At 38.4% G+C, this 22,016-nt stretch overlaps 1 protein-coding gene and 1 long non-coding RNA gene across 2 annotated transcripts in view; both read left to right on the top strand.

Annotated features, from left to right (window-relative positions):
• Positions 1-3,207: 3,207 nt before the first annotated feature.
• On the top strand, positions 3,208-4,267 carry LOC130930452 (uncharacterized). The gene is made up of 2 exons (XR_009067057.1): positions 3,208-3,461; positions 3,900-4,267. It is a non-coding gene; the product is annotated as an uncharacterized LOC130930452 (long non-coding RNA).
• Positions 4,268-11,839: 7,572 nt separating this feature from the next.
• The window catches only part of efcab14 (EF-hand calcium binding domain 14), a 20,183-nt gene continuing 10,006 nt past the window's right edge, over positions 11,840-22,016 (top strand). The window contains exons 1-5 of the mRNA XM_057857653.1: positions 11,840-12,534; positions 16,926-17,074; positions 17,182-17,327; positions 20,727-20,825; positions 21,017-21,118. Of these exons, the coding sequence (XP_057713636.1) occupies positions 12,356-12,534; positions 16,926-17,074; positions 17,182-17,327; positions 20,727-20,825; positions 21,017-21,118 (675 nt within the window). The 5' untranslated portion in view covers positions 11,840-12,355. The remainder of the gene's footprint in view (positions 12,535-16,925; positions 17,075-17,181; positions 17,328-20,726; positions 20,826-21,016; positions 21,119-22,016) is intronic.

Genomic DNA, 22,016 nt, shown 5'->3' with positions numbered 1-22,016 from the left:
ATCAGTCTACGTCAAAATTTAGAGAACGCTAACTGGGGAATTCTTTTACAGAAGAAATTTTTCTACTCATTTAAAGAAAAAAAAATCTCACTGTTGTTAATACAAAAATACACACTATAGAAAATGGATAGATGGTTTAGCTCATCCAGTTTTGGCATTTCGATTGTGATGTCTTTGCAGAGCCCTTGTTGATTAAATGTAACCGGCTTACAAGCGTTTTGCAGAGCACAAAAAGAAAAGGTTTAAATTGCAATCAAGGCGTTGAACACTCATGTCAGATGTATTCTTCCCCCTGGCTCCTTTCATTAGCCTAATACATCAAGCTATTCCCTCGTATGTGCTTGAGAGCCAGCCCATGTAGTCAATAGCTGATTGCTGATTGAGTGTTAAACACTCTTGTTATCATGCAATGTATTGTATTGCTGATGTGACACTATAAGTAGCTTTTAATGTCACTCCTTAGTCCTTCCACATTAACATGCGGGTAGTGTTTGTGCCACAATGGCGTAAATACACGACCTTTTTACTATTGATAGGCACATCTTGTGTAAATGTATGTATAATATTGCTGTTGCTCAGCGTTAAATATTCACACATACAACTGGCAATATGGCAGCAAGAAGTGAGTGAGAAAACGATATAGTTTGCATGGCCTCCAGAGCCTGAGAATGTGAGCCCATTTTGCCCTTGACTCTGATGGAGCCTCGAGTGAGAGAACATTGCCCCCTGCTGATGCCATAACACACAGGAGAAAGGGAAGCGCATCCATTTTTCACAATACACAATTATTAAGACTAAAATTTAGAAATCAATCTGATTGAGTTTGTAAATCTATTTTGATATGCTGTGCAAAAATCTTTGGAATCATAAAAATTCCCTGTAGGAGGCACCATTAACTAATTGGTGGCCACTGACATCCAATCCATTTGAAATGGGAGGGCTTGGAGTTCCCAATTCAAATGGATTGTCTTCAGCATCTTCATCTCCTCAGCAAAAGACCGATGATCGGCGAGGGTCAGCCGCTGGGTCTGTTGGAGTAAAGCTATAAAAAAAAAATTTTTTTTTAAATACAAGACTGCTCTCTAGGGCTGGAATCGACAACTAATCTACTATCAAATTAGTCAAAAATGTTAATCTTTTGGAGACAATTTTCTTTTTCAGCCAGTTAACTAATACCTCATACACTTAACTTCTAACATGCCATTGACGGTGATTGACGTCCAATCCAATTTGACAGGGAGGGGTGGCAGCGATCAAAATGAATCAAACTATATATTCATTTTTTTTAAATATTCATCCATTTTGTCTGAATTTAAACATTTTTGTTGAAGGGAAATGATATTTTCACTAACCTGCTAACTGATGATCATATACAGTGTTGTTAATTTTACTTTAAAAAAGTAATTAATTACAGTTACAAATTACTTCTCCCAAAAAGTAATTGCGTTAGTAACTCAGTTACCTGAATGTAAGAGTAATTAGTTACTTGGCAAAGTAACTAGTGATATATATATATATATATTTTTTTTTTTTTTTGGAGGGAAAAAAAAAAAAAAACAGGTCACACAATGTGAAGCTTAAAGGGTTTGGGGGACAATTTGCCCTAGCCCAATTCTTTACCCTCCACTTAACTAGTCACAAGGGTATTGCGACAACTAGCTAGTAACCTTTGCTATGTATGGAAGTCATTTAAAGTTGTGAATCAATCGTTAAAGTTGTTAAAATTGCTCCCGTTATTGCATTAGTTCCCTTCTGTCTACTTTAAACATGTGTAAGTTTTAAAACTGTTTCATCATTTAAAGATAGATTTAAGTGAAGATTTTGCCGATTTAGGAGCATTTTAGATTTAAAAAAAAAAAATTACTTAGGTTCGCTAGGAAGGATCTCTACATCAGGGCCTTCCTGAGAGGTCTACTGCTTTAAGATGGCGGCTGTTTACTAACGCATGTAGTCCTTAAAACATGTTGGCAATGCAGCAGTGTCAGTTATTTGCATCTAGTTCTATAATATGATATCTACCGTGTCATGTGGGCGTAGTTTGTCGGCTATGGCTACAATCAGGTATTATTGGAGCCACCTAGCATCGCGGTTGCAACGGCGTCTTCCCCACTCCTGCTGTTCTCGTCCACGTGAGTCCGTTTCTCTCAGACTTTTTTTATTCAACCAACTTAGTAACGCATAGTAACGCACGCCTTTCCCGCCTCAGTAACGGTAACGGCGTTGCCAAGATGAGAAAAGTAATTAATTAGATTACTCATTACTGAAAAAAATAACGCCGTTAGTAACGCCGTTATATTGTAACGCCGTTATTAACAACACTGATCATATACATGCCTGGTTTCGGTTAGATAGACGGACGGACGGACAGATTTATTAACAGACTCAAGGTCCAAGTTACAACCATACAATACAAGGAAAACATTTCAAAAACTGTTTTTAAATAACAATAAAAAGAAGTAAACAACAGTGGTATAACACTAGGTCTCCTAGTGACCCATATTTAAAAGGCACCTACCAGTGTTTCCAGAGCAGTGACAAGCAGCGAGTAGAACTGTGCAAAATGTTAGTTAGGGCCAAGACACCCACATTTTTAGAAACCTTCAAACAATTAATAAAATTAATCATCAAAACTATTGTTTTAGTACATAATAAAATAAAAATATTACAACCATAGTGTAATCAACAATAAAACACACCTAAATTATGAGTGCATTAGAAAAAATATTTGTGCAGACATACAGAAAAGAGCCCTTTATGGAAGAAATGAATGACTAAGTGATAAGAATAGGGCGGTATGCTGACAGTTGACGATCCACGTCACACCCATGCTATATGATAACGAATGGATAAATTGTTCTAAGAGGACTTTGTGTGCAGAGTCAGACCACTCCTGGCTGACGCTCACAGAAGTTAATCAGCGTCGCCCCAACAACAGGGGCCATGAACTCTTTTACCCAACGAAAGCCTCGTGACAACCCTGGACACTAAGAGTGTGACAATATCTCGATACAGCGATATATCGCGATATTTTACAACCCGATGGGTTATCGATATGCTCCCGCCAAGTATCGATACTTTTATTTAACATATTGGCCATACAATGGAGTATGGATGCTGTAAACTGCTCAATGTTTGTTGAGCAATTCCTTGGCGGTCCACTAGGGGCGCTCAGAAGTGGCGGTGAGGGTAAATTGCGCACAAGTTGTCTAGAGAAGAAGAGGTAGCTCCAAGTGGGTTGAAAAAATAAAAAAGCTCCGTGAGAACGGTGGAGGAAAAAATGAGAAAAATATTGCTACAAATCACACATGGGGACACATTTTAGATTTTACACTAACAAGAAAGGAAGTAAGGTGAACAAGGACTTTGCTGTATGCAAGAATTGTCTAAGAAAAATGAGTTTCACTGGGAGCTGGTGACGTAGTGGACACCGGAGTTTGTGAGCTTCGCTTTCATCACTTGAGGTAAAGTTTTGCAATGTAATTGACTTGTTAATTTACATGTATTATTTTGATGACATTTGATGTTGAATGATATAAAATAAACCAGGACCCTAAACTGGATGAAAATGAATATCGAACAAGCCCACATGAATTTACAGATTTATTTGATATTATTTCAGAACCACTTTCCATCTAGTTTACTACACAAACTGTTATTACTGTCATTTTGATACAATAAGCTATAAAAATGGTTTGAATAGGTTCCAAGATATATAAAGTGATGTGCATGATAATTAATGTAGCCTACATATTAAAAATAGGTATTTATTGAATTTTTAATTTCTATACATTCAATTCATATATTTTTTTAATTCAATACTTCCAACAAAAAAAATCAGGATTTCAACTCAAACACTATGAAGTAGCTAATATTTTTTATTTTATTTTGTTGTTTTTAAGGTGAGGAAGACTGTGACTGAGCAAGTCTGACATCTTAAATGCTGAAGCAGATGGCGGAAGTGCTCAAACCAAGCAACAAAGGTCATATACAAAGAAAAGACCCACCAATTTTATCATTGCCCCACTCCAAGCTCAACTGCTGACACCTACGGCACTTTTTATTATTATTATTTTTTTTAAAGATTTAAAACTTTAAAGAAATTAAGGGTGCCCTTCATCACGATCTCTCAAAGTGATATCAGTGGTCGTGGTTTGTTTCCTCTATGTGCAGGGGCACAATTTGCAGTAGATTTATATTTTACAGCAATGTTGCACAGAAAAGGTGTCACTGTTTAATAAATGACTCAAACAGTATTTTTTCTAATTTATTTTTATTTTTATTTTTTATCGTTTCAACAGTTGTATCGTAGAATGTCATGTATCCAATTTCTGACCAATATATCGATAATCGCTGTATCGTGATATAATCGTTATCGTGAGCCTTGTATCGCGAATCGTATCGTATCGTGAGGTCCCCTGAGGTTCCCACTCCTACTGGACACTGCCCCAACAGATCCTCCGATCTGCCTCCCCGCCCCCCGGCACCTTAAAAAAAACATGAAATTTTTCGTCAGAAGTCATCACTTCTCAGGATCTGTGTTGTTTTTGGAAGCCCTTGTAATTTTCATCTTTCTTTTGGACGATAATACTTATTAGTCTTTGTCATATTTTAGTAATCTCAAAATGTGTTCGTCTTCGTCTAGTTTTTGTTGACGAAAACACAAGACTAATTTCGTTAAGTTTTAGTTGACATTTACTAATAATGTTTTTGTCTGTAAAATGTAAAAAATTAGCTCCCACAATAAATAAAAAATAAAGGTTTCCAATTTGGTGATAATACACACTGAGCAGTACATTATTTTCAATTAATTATACCTACCTGGACACCAAATGCTGTATGTAAAAAAAGTTGTCCGAGAGTTTAAGAGGCCTATCGTCAAAATTTTGTTTTATCCCAGACAATAGTAGGTGATTTATTTACCTGACATGTTTCGGCATCAGAGGGTCCCTCTGACAAAGGCGGAGGAGGTGTTCGCCGAAACATGTCAGATAATCAAATCATCTGCTATTGTCTGGGATAAAAGAAAATTTTGACCAATCTATAAGTGTAGGCAAAATGAACTCAATACAACTAGTTTAAGAGGCCGTTAGCATTAGCCTAATGCTGACACAAATGCTATGCTAACGCTGCAAGTTACTCTTAAGGCTGATTGGTTTCTGTGTAGCGATGACTGCGGACCTACGCCGTTAACGCAGACTCGATTTACGACCCTACGCCGTAGCCTAACGTGCACCTCCAAAAACTCCTGCCTACGTGTCACGTCAAAGGACTATGACTGGTACGCTCAAAATGTTTTTTTCCGATGTAGGCGCACTATCCTATTCCCCTCACTATCCACCCGCGGGGGCCTGCGCTTGTCAGTGACGTTCCTTATTCTCGCTATATGATTATACAACTTTAACATTTGTTAATAATACGCTCTGTGTGTAGTATCATCCATCGCGTTTCCTTTTTAAATGGGCACTTTTAAGCGAACGCAAGACGTAACAACGGGAACATTTTTAAACAGGCATTTCACGGGAGAGCATTTCGACTCTTCGGCCAATCATATAGCGAGAGCGAGTAGATAGTGAGGGGAAGAGGATAGTGAACTTACACCGGTTCAGCACAACAACACCGCCGTTTTGAAACATTCACAATCGTCTTCTGTGTCACCTACGCATTAACACTTGTATTACCAACATTTGTTGTTCAATATTGATTAGCTGCAGCTGCAAAAACACACGTTCCATCACTGTTACCAATACTGTCAATGACCAGAGGAAAACTAAAGGAATTCGACAACAGTCCCCCAGAACCGTACAACAACAAAATTACACCTTCTAGTGGCATGGTGGTGAATTACAGAGTAACGCATCCCCTTGAAGCAGAACTTCGAATAGGCAATGACGGTACAGGGTCTACACACCGTCGCTTCATCGTCACTGCAACACAGAAGCATGAATCAGCCTTTAGTGTGTGATGAACACTCAGCACAGACCTTTAAAGGCTAAAGCAACATTGCATATTCTCTCTGGCCAAGATAAGAAAAAATATCTTACCGTGTCCATGTGTGCAAGCCTGTAGAGCAGCAGCATGTCACATGAGTGACACAGCTAGACACTGCTATGATGCAAGCTAAAATGCCACACATTGAGAACATGTGACAGAGAGTATGGCCCATTTTCATCTTGTTCTCGTCTCGTCAGAGGGAAACTGGCATTAGTCTCATTATGTTTTGTCTCCCAAACCACGTTTTTAGCTAGTTATCGTTTTGTCATTGTCATGAAAAAAATTGTTCGTTGACGAAATATTTTGGTTATAGTCATCGTTGACGAAAACAACACTGCTCAGGATGCCCAGTTTTTTTCCCTCTGTTTGCCTGACAATTTTCATTGTTGTTCTTGTTTTTTTTTTTTTTAACTGTTCTCTCCTTGGATTCAGTTGTCTACTTTTTGGAAAGCCGTTGTTAGAGCTTTTCTTCAGATTATCAAAGTTACGGTTCTTGGAGTCAGATGGTGGTTACAACAATATGAACGCACGGCGTTTGGCTAAGGGGTCAAATGCCAAGATTATATACATAATGCTTATTATTTAAAAAATATACATTTCAAATTTTAAAAAAGGAAGAAAAAAATAGCAATTATCATCTTTTACTTATTTTAGATTCCATCCAGTCCAAACAGATTTGCTGTCTATCGCCGTCAATAGCACTAAAACAAGCATTGACTGCCAGTCCTTCGAGGTCAAATGAATGTATTATTTACAGTGATTCAGACTGCAGCTTCTGATTCCAACTGATGATCATTTGTATTCACAAAGTCCTTTGTGTCAGACCAAAGCCTTCAATTAGCAAACGATTCTATTCCAATTTCATGCATTGCTGTTGATGTTCCCTGCAAAGCACAACAACAAAAGTTATTTTTTGTTGTAATCATATTGAACGACGTGATAGAAGGCCCTACGACCCTGAGTTAAAAAAAAAAAAAAAAAAGATGGAATTAAACGCCGGCGGTGATTCACTGGCCTCACGCTGGCAAGGATGTGTACGAACCACAGCAGGAAATATGTCCCCCTTGTTGGGCGCTATGACGCTGATTAAATTTTGTCCCTCTATAATCTTCAAAACAATAACATCATGCCACCCCTGTTTGTTGCAGCAGAAATGACACATTAGTCCTGCTAAGCTATGACAATATTAGCTTTGTGTGGGCACCATGTTATTATTATTACTGGAGGAATTCTCTTTTCTGGGCATAATAAAGCATCAGCAGTAGGGCCACGTCTCAAACTGAGATGCTAAGAGCATTCAGATGCTATTGTGTGTTGAATTTCATACCAGGCGTCTATTATTAGTAATTCACTGCAGCGGTTTTAGAAGGGGGGCAGCGGGGGTTATAAAGGAATATATTTTTCTCCAGCAGAAAGCAGGCCAGTGGGTGTCCAATTTTTATGAAAAAGAGCCAAAGGCCAGTGGACTCTCGCTTTCACTCAGCCCGAGAGTCTTGCTGGGTCGATTGGATGGCCTGTTTCCGAAAGCCACATGGCAGCTAAAGTCAATATTTACACAATATAGGATATAAATAAGTAATTATTATAAAAAATAACTTTTATTCCCATTTTCTCGACGATCCAATTGGGTGGTCACCCACGGAGCCCGATTGACTTGAAATTTATCACAGTACAGCTAACAAAATAACTAAAATTAAAGTCTCAATTAAGTTATTTAAGTGTCTTTTGAATTTGACAAATCACTGGGTACTGTTAACAAAGCTGCCAAATTTCATGAATTTCAAGTATATTAAAGATTTCATTGGTGAAACCCACTGTAAGCGTGTCCACTGAATGCAAAACAAAAAGTCATTTGGGTCATATAATTACAGTGATCTTAATTCTTTCAGCGCCCTTGACGACGAAAGACGTCCAATCATCCTTCTGCTGTGAATTCAGATGAGTGTGTCACGAGTAGACGTCCAATCCAGTTGAATGGGAGGGTTGGTATTTGTTAATTTGCTGCCATTCCCTCCCAATTCAAATCGGTTCGAATTGTATCACTGTCAATGGTAGCCAATGAGTTAAAGCTGACCTTGTATGAGATTCCTTTATTTTTTTCCCATGCACAAAATAGATCTAAACGAGTGTATGACCAGCAGGGCCGTGCAGAGACCAATGGAGAGGCAGGTGCTCATACATATGTCAAAAGGGGCACATGAACAATAATTTAACACACCGTACAGCAACATAACTTACAGTTTAACCAGCTTTACAGTGTATTTGGCTGTGACTGTGACAGACCTTAATTGAGAGGGGAGAATAGTGAATAGAAAAAAATTAGGGCTGTCAAAATTATCGCGTTAACTGGCGTTAATTAATTTTTTAAATTAATCACGTTAAAATATTTGACGCAATTAACGCACTTGCCCAGCTCAGACATATTTAAATGTCACTAGAGTGAAAGGCCCACCTGTTAATTGTGTTTTGCGGAGTTTTGCTGCCCTCTGCTGGCGTTTGGGTGCGACTGATTTTATAGTGTAAGTAATTATTGCCATCAACAATGGCGGGCTACTAGTTTATTTTTTGATTGAAAATTTAACAAATTTTATTAAAACGAAAACATTAAGAGGGGTTTTAATATAAAATTTCTATAACTGATTTAGAACTGATTTATTGTTATAATAAACAAATACAGTCCTTATGTACCGCATGTTGAAAATATATATCCATCTTGCGTCTTATCTTTCCATTCCAACAATAATTTAGAGAAAAATATGGCATATTATATAGATGGTTTGAATTGCGATTAAATGCGATTAATTACGATTAATTAATTTTTGAGCTGTAATTAACTCGATTAAAAATTTTAATCGTTTGACAGCCCTAAAAAAAATATATGGACAATAGCACCTCTATGTTTGTTAGTGAGGGAATGAGGAAGGGAGAGCGACTAAACACTACATAGTAGCATTTATACAATAACAAGGGGTGAAAGTGGCTAGAATTTCTTGCCGGAACTCCCCAACCTGAAGGTCGCCACGGAGCCAGAAATTGGGGTGTCAGATCTCTTAAACTACTGAAATGCAATGAAAACATTTAGCACCGTTATTTCTATAACACATACAAAAACTGATTTTCATTCAAAGTTGTATTTTTTCAATGATTTGCAAAAAAAAAAGTTAACAAAAACATCAATAACCCCAGCATCCATCTCCTAATTTTTATTTTCCCTCATTTCCTCATATACTAAATGCCAAAAGTCAATTTTAACTACTTAAGAACATAGGATGTATATTTAAATTGAAGTTAATGTAAACATTTACTTTTTTTTTTAAATAATAAAGACATAAGTAACATACATTCAGAAGAATAAGTAGAAATGACTCATATTATGCAGAGTGAAATGGAATGTATTCTGAAGATCGCTCAAACATTGACTTTTTTAAATCATAAGGAAATGAATAAGTAGCCTAACAAAAATGAACAAATATAAGTCCAAAGTGCAAATTGACAGCTAAGTTGTTCTGAACCTCCCCATCAGAGCAAATAAAACTAAATATGACAAATGAGCTTCCTCAACTCTTTCGTTGCTCTTAAAAATTTGATCCATTTTATGTTGCACTGCTCTTTTTTCTTTTTCTGTCGCATCAATTAAACAACCTTTTTTTTTCTTTCTTTTTTTTTCTGCTGTTCCAGAAAACATGCACATTTGAACCAATCAGAGCGAACTATCTCTGCTGATCACATGTCAGTATGTCAGCCAATTGAACGGATAAATGGGTCCAGGCGTTTTGCTTTGCATTCGCACATTGACTTGACTCATCATCGTCAGACTCAGATAACTGCAGCAGCTGGGGAAACCTCCCTGCGTCCATGGAATAAAATAAATAATAAATATTGGTGGAAACGGATTACGCTACACAAGTACTTTATTATGCTTGTTGTTAACACTTGTGTATGTAAATCTGATGTTGGTAGATTGTTTTCTTCTTGGAGATAAAATGCATGTGTGGCAGCTTAGCATTTTTTTTTTACATAGTGTTTTGACAGTTGCCGTCATATTTTCGGAGTCAAAGCACCGTGTACCGGAACAGCATTCCGGCCCTGAATCTTTTACCGGAACTGCATTCCGGCCCTGAATCTTATACCGGAACTGCGTTCCTGACCATTCTGGCTCACTTTCACCCCTGGCAATAACAATACAAAAATATAGATTTTACCACAAAATACATAGAGGTGGAATTAGGGCTGCAGCTATCGATTATTTTAGTAGTCGATTATTCTATTAATAGGTTAGTTCGAATAACTGATTAGTCGGATTAGTAACATTTAATGCGTTGCAGAATAAATTTTAGGAGATGTAAAACAAAGGCTTGCTAAGATTGTACTTTCAAAAGAATACAAAATAAAATTCTCCGAGTGTTTCTTCAAACTATGCTGAATTGCACTTTCATTTAAAAAAAAAAAAATTAAAATACCGGAAATTAGCTTCAAACGGAACACAAAAACTAAATAAATGAGGATCTAAGTACAATAAAAGAACAATTGGCTAACTTGCATAGCAAAAGTCCGCAAGCTTAAATGCTATAAAATGCTAGCATTGTTTTACAATGTTCTTAACAAATCGTTTAAACGCATATTAAAAAAAAAAAAAACAACAACGGCTACATATACCTTTAAACTACATTACGAATGCATTTTATAAAAAACACACACACAAAAACATATTAGCTCAAACAAAAACTTACCTATTGTTGGTCTCAACAGGGAGCAGCTGGAATCAGCCATGTTAAATGAGTCGTATTTTATTAACTGTTGCCGCTTCAGGGCAGTGTATCTACCCAATTCAATAAAACTAAATGCAAACACTTTCAAAACAAACCATTACAACGTCATTCTGATTAAATGAATATTCGAAGCAGCAAAATTTGAATTGAAGCTTTTTTCTAATCAAATTACTCGAGTTAATCGATTAATCATTGCAGCTCTAGATTAAATTACCAAACTATCACTTTAAGATTAACGCAAATGGAATCACAGAAAATGAAATAAAGGGAAGGATTGCAAATATTACATTTAGATAAAAACGAGATCTTAAAGATGTGTACCTTTCTAGATAACGTTGTGAAGAGAACAGACAAGTATGGTTGCCTATAGAGAGTAAAGACACACGGATCGAAATAGCTTGGGGGGAGTAATTACAGTTATTAAAGTAGAAAACTATATAAGAGAAAATTACGGATTATTATTTTTAATAAAAATACCCACAAAAAACCTGGTCTAAGAATTTTCAGTATTTGATTGATCACAGTTTATAAGTGTAACACCGTTTGTTTCCAACCACCAAATATCCTTGGATTCCTCACCACACACCCAGGTCAAAGAGGAAGCGCATGCAGGTGGCAGGGGTTATGCGATGGCTTTATTTATTTTATTAAAATCTTTTAAGGTGTTTTTGGTGTTCAAGTAAAGTACACAGTGGCGTGCCTACATAGTCGGCTAGCACACACATACACAGAAAAAAAAAGTCCAGTCAAAAGGGGTACTTTGGGAATGTAGGAGCAAGGGGGCAGGTGCTCAAGCACCCTCTGCCCTCTCCTCTGCACATGATAGACAACCAGGTTGAAGTTTGTGATTTGTCCGATTGCTCCGCCTTTGAGCAGATTTCAAATTGGTGACAGTGTGAAGTCATCAAGTATCACTTTGTGCTTCCTACACACGCCAATAGCGAATCGGACCAAGGATAAAATTATTGCCGTTGAAGTTTAGGTGCGTGTGATTGTTTTGTAAATGCTGCATAGAAGTGGGCGGGAATAGAGCACGATACAGGAAGTTGAAGGACGTGGTCTCCACCAATCAGCTTTGATTTCACTGGAACGTCGCACCTAAACATTACTGAACATGCAGCAGGGCCGACGGACGCCTCGATACGCGTCGCAGTAAATTATTCGTTCGTTTAGTATGTCGTGTCGATAGTCTTACGTCTTTCAGCGTCAACACAGAAATGCTCGTCATGAGTGCGAGTCATTTTAAATCCCGTCGAGACGATGTTAACCAGCTGTAGTTGTGCATGCTCAAATGTAGCCGAGTGGCCATCCGGTGTATTTTAATCCGAGGGCAAGCATTCAAAGTTACTGAAAAGAGGATTTTTTAAAATAGTAAGGGTGTGATCATGTTGCCCGGCTAGTTACAACCAGCCGGAAGTTGTCGTCGCGCAGTCACCGGAGCTGTCCGGTGTTTTTATTCCTTCGGTTGCTTTCAGTGATTGAAAATCTGGCGTTAGCTTAGCTTCAACCTTAAGTCACCAAGCAAACTGGACAAAACGTTGGATTTAGTCGGCTTTAAGTCGAGCGCGACGGGTTCGCTGACCCCGCAGAAGAAAATGAAGAAGAGAAAGGAGCTCAATGCCCTCATCGGACTCGGGGACAGCAAGAGAAAGAAGGCGAAGAAGGGCTCCGGTCACCGGCTTCTCCGTACCGAACCGCCGCCGGATTCGGAGTCTGACTCAAGCTCGGATGACGACGAGTTCAACGGCATCAGCAGCCGAGATAGCTTTGGCAAGTGAGTGCTCATTCTACGCCGTTGTAATGGTAATCCGGGCTCCTGTTTTACTACGTCAACTTCTCATTTGTTAACAATTTACTTTTATCACTTTCATTTCCGAATATGTGTTTTACAGTAATATATAATCAGATTATATAGTGTTAATAAAGCTGAATTTTTACAAGAATTAAAGTTCATTTTACAGACAGAAATGTTAATCTACTCTAAAGTGCTTCCCTACTGATGTGCATTGCTTAGATTTAGGCAGAACCGGTATTGTTTTTGGCAGCCCTTTAATTTTCGTCTGTGTGTCTGTGGACTATAGTATTTATTAGTCTTAGTTAGATTTTAGTCATCTCAAAATGTGTTTGTCCTCATCTAGTTAAGTGTTGCCCCGATACCATTTTTTGGCTCTGATACTCTTACCTGGCTGTGCAGTATCGGCCCATACCATAGCGATACCACTCCGTTTGAAATACACTGGTACCTCGACATACGATCGCTTTGACACACGATCTTTTCGACATCCGACGTAAAATTTGACTCGCCGTTTGTTTCTACATCCGACGACATGCTCGAAATACGACGATTTTTGACAGCGCCACAGTTTCTTTGTTTTGCCGGAAGACTGACGCACGGCTGATTTTCTTGTGAGAGAAATTAACACTGGATCCAAAAAGGTTAGTGCAGGTGGAGAAAATGGGACGCTTACCATTGAAATGAAGATGTGAATGATAGCAAAATATAAGCATGGCGTGTGCATTCACGAACTGGGTCGACAATAAGGCCGTAGAATGTCGATCTCGGCCGGCGGTCCTCCACCGTTCGCCAGTCTCTATAAGGTGACAATTCTTATTGTGGTAACATCGCCAAAGAAATTGCCAGCTTCGTCAGGTTTGAAATAATTTATTCCATCAACTCGCCTAGTGTCCGTAGCTGTTGACGCCTGGACCGAAACAGAAAGTAAAATATCGCTCTTTTGCTCACCGTCACATCAGCCCCGCCGTGCGTTCAGGTACAGCAAAAAAAAAAAAAAAGTCCGCCACATAAGAACCCGATTCGTTACATTATTACAGTTAATATTGTTATTATTGCTATTATTATATTATTTGTATTCTGATTTTTATTCATTTGTTTTGTTCTTTGTAATTGCTATTTGCAGTAGTAACAGCAGTATTTATTAAAGATTTAGTTTAGGGTTTTGGAATTAATGTAATTATAATGTATTCTTATGGGAAAATCCTGCTCTAATACGACCATTTCGACTTACAAACAAGGTCCTGGAACGAATTAACTTCGTATGTAATAAAGAGCTACATACTTGGATTTGAAAGCCTTGCTATCATGGCTTTGTCAGGCTGCTGCTTACCTTTGCGAAACAGGAAAAAGACGAAGTTTATCAAGTAGAACTTTTTATTGCATACCTTGTATGGGTGACAATAGTTGAATAAACCTTTGCCTCTCAAAGGCCGAAATAGTGCTAAATTTGTGAAATTAAAACATGCAAATTACGAACCCAAGAGTAAGAAAGTAAAAATACATTCATAATAATAAACTCTAAATGAACTGAATAAACTTTTTTAAACCTCTCAAAGGCCAAACTGTGCAACTTTCATGAAATTATAAATAATAATTGACTACAGCATCCTGTATCACTATCAGCCTCCCTCTCTGTGCACCAGCAGCAACATAACTCCATCTTCATAGCAACGCACAAATGCAAACGGCGCATGAGACTCTCTCTCACACACACACACAGCTTAGGTACTTATTTTGCTTACTTCTACAGTACTTTTGAAACAGGTTTCAAATTACTGTGGCATTTCTTTCAATAAACAACAAGAAAGTAAAGTATCTTTGACTTTGGAATGCTCCAGTTGAGCGCTGTCAATTGCTTGGCCGTTGTGTGTGATCCCTTGAATACATTTGCATGAAGTACTACGCTCTCCAGTCGGCTGTCAAGCTAAGCAGGTAAAGTTGGGAGACTTGGCTGCTCCAGACGTCGGTTGAAAAGCTTATGACCCCTGCCTTCTCCAGCTTTTCTAAAACATGTTTCGTTACTTTATTTTTCAGTGCAGGGTAGTCGCCTCCTTAATGTATTTGCGACTTGGGACGTAATACTTAGCTCCTGCGTGAGCCATAAAAAGCAGGATTCCCACGCTTTCAATGAAGGCAAGGGGCAGGTTACAGAGAACAACCATTTTGGTGATTTTTTTCGGACATCTGTCTTGCTGCTTCACTCTTCTCATCCCACTGGTCCTTCCTACGAAGTGAACTGACCAGGGTTTGTTGCTGCAGTCCATCCACAGTCATTGTACTCGACGCTGAAACGGCCGACATTTTCTTCTCCTAGTTTGTTTTTACTCTTTATGAAAAAGCTGCCCCGGCATTGGTTAAGAGCAACTATTGGCCCGCTCTCATTGGTCTGGAGCAGGTATAGTGATAATTGCTTGGCATGCAAAGTAATCACGTGTGATCACACAACACAGTGAAGTAAGCGTCAGGAGAAAGAAGGCTGTGGTTAAGTGTTATAATACTAGACTGGTAAATGGTATTGGCGTCCTATTTCTTGGTACTCGCCGATACCAATACCACCAGTTTAGTGTCGGATCGGGCCCCTGCCGATACTGGTATCGGTTTGGCTGCATCATTAGTTATCGTTGATGAAAACTCAAGAATATCATGACTTTCGTCTAGTTTTAGACGACGTTGACTAAAAAATTTTTCATCTAAAAAATAAAAAAATTATACCCCCTAAGTAAATAAAGGTTTTCAACTATTTCAAATGAACGTAGACAGACGAGCGTATATTGTAGTGTCTACAAGGACAATGCTAACTTGGTGATAATACACATTTAGCAAGAAAACAGTATGTACATTATTTTCAATTAATTATACCCACTTGGACGCCACGAACTGTGTTAAAAAAAAAAAAAAAAAAAAAAGTTGCCCGAGAGTTTTCAGAGTACGCTCGCCGTTAGAAGGTCAGAACATAAGCCTGGTAAAATCAGTGAAGGAAAAGGAATCACAAGTGCATAGAAAAGTGTTTTGTCTCCATTTTTGTTATAATGGTGTTTATTCATTCATTCATTTTCCGAGCCGCCTATCCTCACGAGGGTCGCGGGGGTGTTGGTGCCTATCCCCGCTCACGATGTGACCATAACAATCTCCAAAACAGCAGTTTAGAACAATGGCCTGAGCGGGAACAGTTTTATTGTAGTAACTTTACTACAAACCTAACTAAATAGCAACAATATTTTATTTTCAACAATTCAACAATGTCGTTTTGACTTCATGATTTATATCAAGGTCATATCATCCACCCAATTGAGTTAGTCATAATTATTACGAGAATTTAGCAAAGCAAAGCAACTTTACATAAATAGCGCTATCACAGACAGGTGTTACAAACGTTCACCAGCACGCAGACATTTATACACCAATGAGCTGCTACGGTGATGTGAGAAGATGTAATAGATGAGAATAAAAAGAGATTTCAAGAAAACAAAAGAAGGTGCCAATTTATGATACGGATTACTTTACAAAAGAAAATGTAAACTTTAAAGATTTTCATATAATGGGAATAAAGTAACTTAATTTTACAAGAATACAGTTGTATGTGAATGTCTTTACATGGATAATAAGGTCTCTCATTCTTAATATTCCCAATTTATTGTCCAGTAGGTCGAGCCTTGACCATGGAGTGAAAATGTACAATTCCCATGACATAGCAAATGTTTGAATTAGGGCTGTCAAACGATTAAAATTTTTAATCGAGTTAATCACCGCTTTAAAATTAATTAATCGTAAATGATCGCAATTCAAACCATCTATAAAATATGCCATATTTTTCTGTAAATTTTTGTTGGAATGGAAAGATAAGACAAGACGGATATATACATTCAACATACTGTACATAAGGACTGTATTTGTTTATTATAACAATAACTCGGCAAGATGGCATTAACATTCTGTTAAAGCGATCCATGGATAGGAAGACTAGTACAAGTTATAGAAATTTTATATTAAAACCCCTCTTAATGTTTTCATTTTAATAAAATTTGTAAAATTTTCAATCAAAAAATAAACTAGTAGCTCGCCATTGTTGATGTCAATAATTACACAATGCTCATTGTGCTCATTGTGTGTCACATAAAATCAGTCGCACCCAAGTGCCAGTAGAGGGCGACAAAACACAAGTAACAAGTAGACATGACACTGCTGTCATTTTCAATCTGTTTGAGCGGGGCATGTGCGTTAATTGCGTCAAATATTTTAAAGTGATTAATTAAATTAATTGCCGCCCGTTAACGCGATAATTTTGACAGCCCTAGTTTGAATATATGATTCCATGAATAGTTAAAGGAGCACTGCAGTATGCTTAATGCTGCCACTTTTGGTTTTTACAGGAGAACTTACAGTCAATGCTGCACTGTGTGCTACCCATTGTTTCTCTTCATCATCCTCGCTGCTTGTGTCATGGCCTGCGCTGGACTCATCTGGATGCAGATTGCCTTGAAGGAAGATCTGGACTCAATGAAGGAAAAACTGCGTAGCAGTAAGATCTGCTTTCACACAGCTGCTATATAATGTTGTGGTCACAGACCTTTGAACCATTTGAACACTGCTGTGATTCATTGTTTTCTTTTTTCACACCATAAACAGTGGAATCCAGCCAAAAAGAGTCTTCAAGTGAAATACCAAAACTAAGCGAGGAGCTGAAAAACAAGGATAGAAAGCTTGATGACATTGAAAATGGGGAGAAAGGGTTAAGCAAACTCTGGTTCAACCTTACAGAAGTGACCAGAAAGGTTAGTTCTCATTTCAAGGCAGCCAACTAAAAGCAAGGAGGACGAGACACACACAAACATACACTGATTTTAAACCCAATAGTTCGTCGGCCGCAATGACAATCTAGTAAAACCTCAGAAACTGGGTCTGTGTATTGTTCGGAACTGCGCTATTTCGACTCTTTTGCATCGTGATTCTGTTCTTTAGGTTGTGGTTTAATATTGTTTTTATTGCTTTATTAATTCAATAAGTGTACACATGCATATATACTTTATATATACTGTATTTTTCGGACTATAAATCGCGTTTTTTTCATATTTTGGCTCGGGGTGCGACTTATACTCAGGAGCGACTTATGTGTGAAATTATTAACACATTATGATATAATTTCACATGTTATTTTGGTGTTTTGGAGTGACACTGATGGTTTGGTAAACTTGTTAGCATGTTCTTTATGCTATAGTTATCTGAATAACTCTTAATAGCTATGGCCATGTTCGCGTTCTGCCTTTGGCAATGTGTGTTCAATTTTATTATTGACTTTTTTATATTGAAATGCATGCTTTTTAATTTGTGGCGCTTTCATGCCCACGTGGCGGCGTACTCGCACTTGTTTATGTGAAGAAGAGCGCTCACACGCCAGAAGAAGACTGACAGCTACGTAGCTGTGAGTGAGTGGGCGACTTAGCGAGAGAGAAACACGGCTGCGAACCTACGTTCATTTTTTATGCTTTTAAAATATCTCTACAGAGGCAACGCCTAGTTGTATCATCTTTTCTGTTGTTGTTGTGTGTTTTCCACCTGCGATCGGACACTTAGAGCCAGTTGTGTGGTTGTTTGAACGATGTGCTAATGCTAGCGAACACATGCTAACCGTTTATGTCATTGCTGTAAGAGCACCTAATTATCATTTATTTACATTGATGCGAACCTGTTTGGTATCGAGGACCAAATTGATTCAGCAAATTATACGGACGTCCAGCATCGTCATTTGGGAGTTCGCTGTATAGCCAGGACCGAGCCGTAGCGTCCTGGTGAGGACAGTATATTCGCATTTCGTTGTTCATGCACTGTACACTGTACATTTATTCAGCATGTTGTTTGCTATTGTATTTTTATATTAAAATGCCTTTCAAGATGACATATCTGTTCTGTGTGTTGGATTTTATCAAGTAAATTTCCCCCAAAAAAGCGACTTATACTCGGGTGTGTATGTATATACATATATATATATATATATATGTATGTATATACACACACACACTCACCGGCCACTTTATTAGGTACACCATGCTAGTAACGGGTTGGACCCCCTTTTGCCTTCAGAACTGCCTCAATTCTTCGTGGCATTGATTCAACAAGGTGCTGGAAGCGTTCCTCAGAGAGTTTGGTCCATATTGACATGATGGCATCACACAGTTGGTGCAGATTTGTCGGCTGCACATCCATGATGCGAATCTCCCGTTCCACCACATCCCAAAGATGCTCTATTGGATTGAGATCTGGTGACTGTGGAGGCCATTTGAGTACAGTGAACTCATTGTCATGTTCAAGAAACCAGTCTGAAATGATTCCAGCTTTATGACATGGCACATTATCCTGCTGAAAGTAGCCATCAGAAGTTGGGTACGTTGTGGTCATAAAGGGATGGACATGGTCAGCAACAATTCTCAAGGAGGCTGTGCCATTCCAACGATGCTCAATTGGTACCAAGGGGCCCAAAGAGTGCCAAGAAAATATTCCCCACACCATTACACCACCACCACCAGCCTGAACCGTTGATACAAAGAAGGATGGATCCATGGTTTCATGTTGTTGACGCCAAATTCTGACCCTACCATGCGAATGTCGCAGCAGAAATCGAGACCCATCAGACAAGGCAACATTTTTCCAATCTTCTATTGTCCAGTTTTGACGAGCTTTTGCAAGTTGTAGCCTCAGTTTCCTGTTCTTAGTTGAAAGGAGTGGCACCCGGCGTGGTCTTCTGCTGCTGTAGCCCATCTGCCTCAAAGTTCGACGTACTGTGCTATTAGAGATGCTCTTCTGCCTACCTTGGTTGTAACGGATGGTTGGGTCACTGTTGCCTTTCTATCAGCTTGAACCAGTCTGGCCATTCTCCTCTCACCTCTGGCATCAACAAGGCATTTCCGCCCACAGAGCTGCCACTCACAGGATATTTTTTCTTTTTCCGGACCATTCTCTGTAAACCCTAGAGATGGTTGTGCGTGAAAATCCCAGTAGATCAGCAGTTTCTGAAATACTCAGACCAACCCTTCTGGCACCAACAACCATGCCACGTTCAAAGTCACTCAAATCACCTTTCTTCCCCATACTGATGCTCGGTTTGAACTTCAGGAGATTGTCTTAAACCATGTCTACATGCCTGAATGCACTGAGTTGTTGCCATGTGATTGGCTGATTAGAAATTAAGTGTTAACGAGCAGTTGGGCAGGTGTACCTAATAAAGTGGCCGGTGAGTGTGTATATATATATATATATATATATATATATATATATATATTAGGGCTGTCAAAATATCGCGTTAACGGGCGGTAATTAATTTTTTAAATTAATCACGTTAAAGTATTTGACGCAATTAACGCACAAATGACCCGCTCATACAGATTAAAATGAGAGCACAGTGAAATGTGTACTTGTTGTGTTTTTCGGAGTTTTGTCGCCCCCTGCTGGCGCTTGGGTGCGACTGATTTTATAGGCTTCAGCAGAATCAGCACCCATGAGCATTGTGTAAGTAATTATTGACATCAACAATGGCGGGCTACTAGTTTATTTTTTGATTGAAAATTTTACAAATTTTATTAAAACGAAAACATTAAGAGGGGTTTTAATATAAAATTTCTATAACTTGTACTAACATTTATCTTTTAAGAACTACAAGTCTTTCTATCCATGGATCGCTTTAACAGTACCGTATGTTGAATGTATATATCCATCTTGTGTCTTATCTTTCCATTCCAGCAATAATTTACACAAAAATATGGCATATTTTATAGATGGTTTGAATTGCGATTAATTGCGATTAATTATGATTAATTAATTTTTAAGCCGTAATTAACTCGATTAAAAATTTTAATCGTTTGACACCCCTAATATATATATACTGTATATATGAGTAATATGTGACACGGCCAACAAAATGAGTCAGTCGCCCGTTTTTCAAAACTGAGGTTTTGGTATTATCAAAAAGAGCACAATCTTAGTTTTCAAATGACATATCAACCATTTTTCCACATTTCATAAGTGAGAAATTGTGATGTGAACCTACTCACTGCCACACATTTTTGGAGGAATGAAACATAAAATTGAAAAGTCTCACTATTAACCACTTTTTATTCCCACCAATATCAGAAACATTTTTTTTGATCTAGCTTTAATTCCCCCCCATTGTCCTCATCTAGATCACTCTGCTGGACTCCGCTGTAAACCACTTAAAGGCCAATTTGAAATCAGCTTCTGATTTAGTCAGCCTGCCCACTACAGTTGAAGAACTACAAAAGGTAAGATTTTGTTTCCCCTAGGTTATGGATTTAATTCAGAATCCCTTGTCATCTACTTGGGTGTGTGTCAATAATGTACTTAGGCGGCCAAGTAAAGCCTAAGTAAAGGAAACACTGGATAAGCATTGCTTAGTTTAAAAAATGCATATGTGTGAAATATTTGCTTGTCTCCCCCCCCCTGTTGTTTCCAGAGCGTGGCTACTATAGGCAGCACTCTAACAAGCGTGCAACATGATGTGAAGACAATGCAGACGGCACTTGAAAATCTGAAAAATTTGGACGATGGGCTGAAGGTAATGATGGTACATTCACATACTCGCATGCCAAAATTGCTGGTTCATTTAAAGCAACGCTAGGTTACTTTTCAACCTGTACACTGCTGGCCAAAAGTATTGGCACCCCTGCAATTCTGTCAGATAATGCCCAATTTCTCCCAGAAAATGATTGCAATTACAAATGCTTTGGTAGTAATATCTTCATTTATTTTGCTTGAATTGAAAAAACCACAGAAGAGAATGGGAACAAAATCATTATCATTTTACACAAAACTCCCAAAATGGGCCGGACAAAAGTATTGGCACCCTCAGCCTAATATTTGGTAGCACAACCTTTAGACGAAATAACTGTGAACAACCGCTTCCAATATCCATCAGTGAGTTTTTTACAATGGTCGGCTGGAATTTTAGACCATTCTTCTTTCACTAACTACTCCCGGTCGCTGAGATTTGAAGGGTGCCTTTTCCAAACTGCCACTTTCAGATCCCTCCACCAGGGGTTCTATGGGATTCAGGTCTGGACTCATTGCTGGCCACTTTAAAATTCTCCAATGCTTTCTCTCACACCATTTTCTTGTGCATTTTGAATTGTGTTTTGGGTCATTGTCCTGCTGGAAGACCCATGACCTCTGAGGGAGACCCAGCTTTCTCACACTGGGCCCTACATTATGCTGCAAATTTATTGGTAGTCTTCAAACTTCATAATGCCATGCACAGGGTCAAGCAGTCTAGTGCCAGAGGTAGCAAAGCAACCCCAAAACATCAGGGAACCTCCGCCATGTTTGACTGTGGGGACCTTGTCCTTTTCTTTGAAGTCCTCGTTTTTTTCCTGTTAACTCTTATGTTGATGCCTTTTCCCAAAAAGCTTTACTTTTGTCTCATCTGACCAGAGAACAACAGAGAACAACAAAACGTT

This window comes from Corythoichthys intestinalis, chromosome 14, assembly GCF_030265065.1.
Source record: "Corythoichthys intestinalis isolate RoL2023-P3 chromosome 14, ASM3026506v1, whole genome shotgun sequence".
Classification (NCBI taxonomy): Eukaryota; Metazoa; Chordata; class Actinopteri; order Syngnathiformes; family Syngnathidae; genus Corythoichthys; species Corythoichthys intestinalis.
The sequence above is the reverse complement of the archived record's forward strand: the minus strand, read 5'-3'. Positions and strand labels throughout refer to the sequence as shown.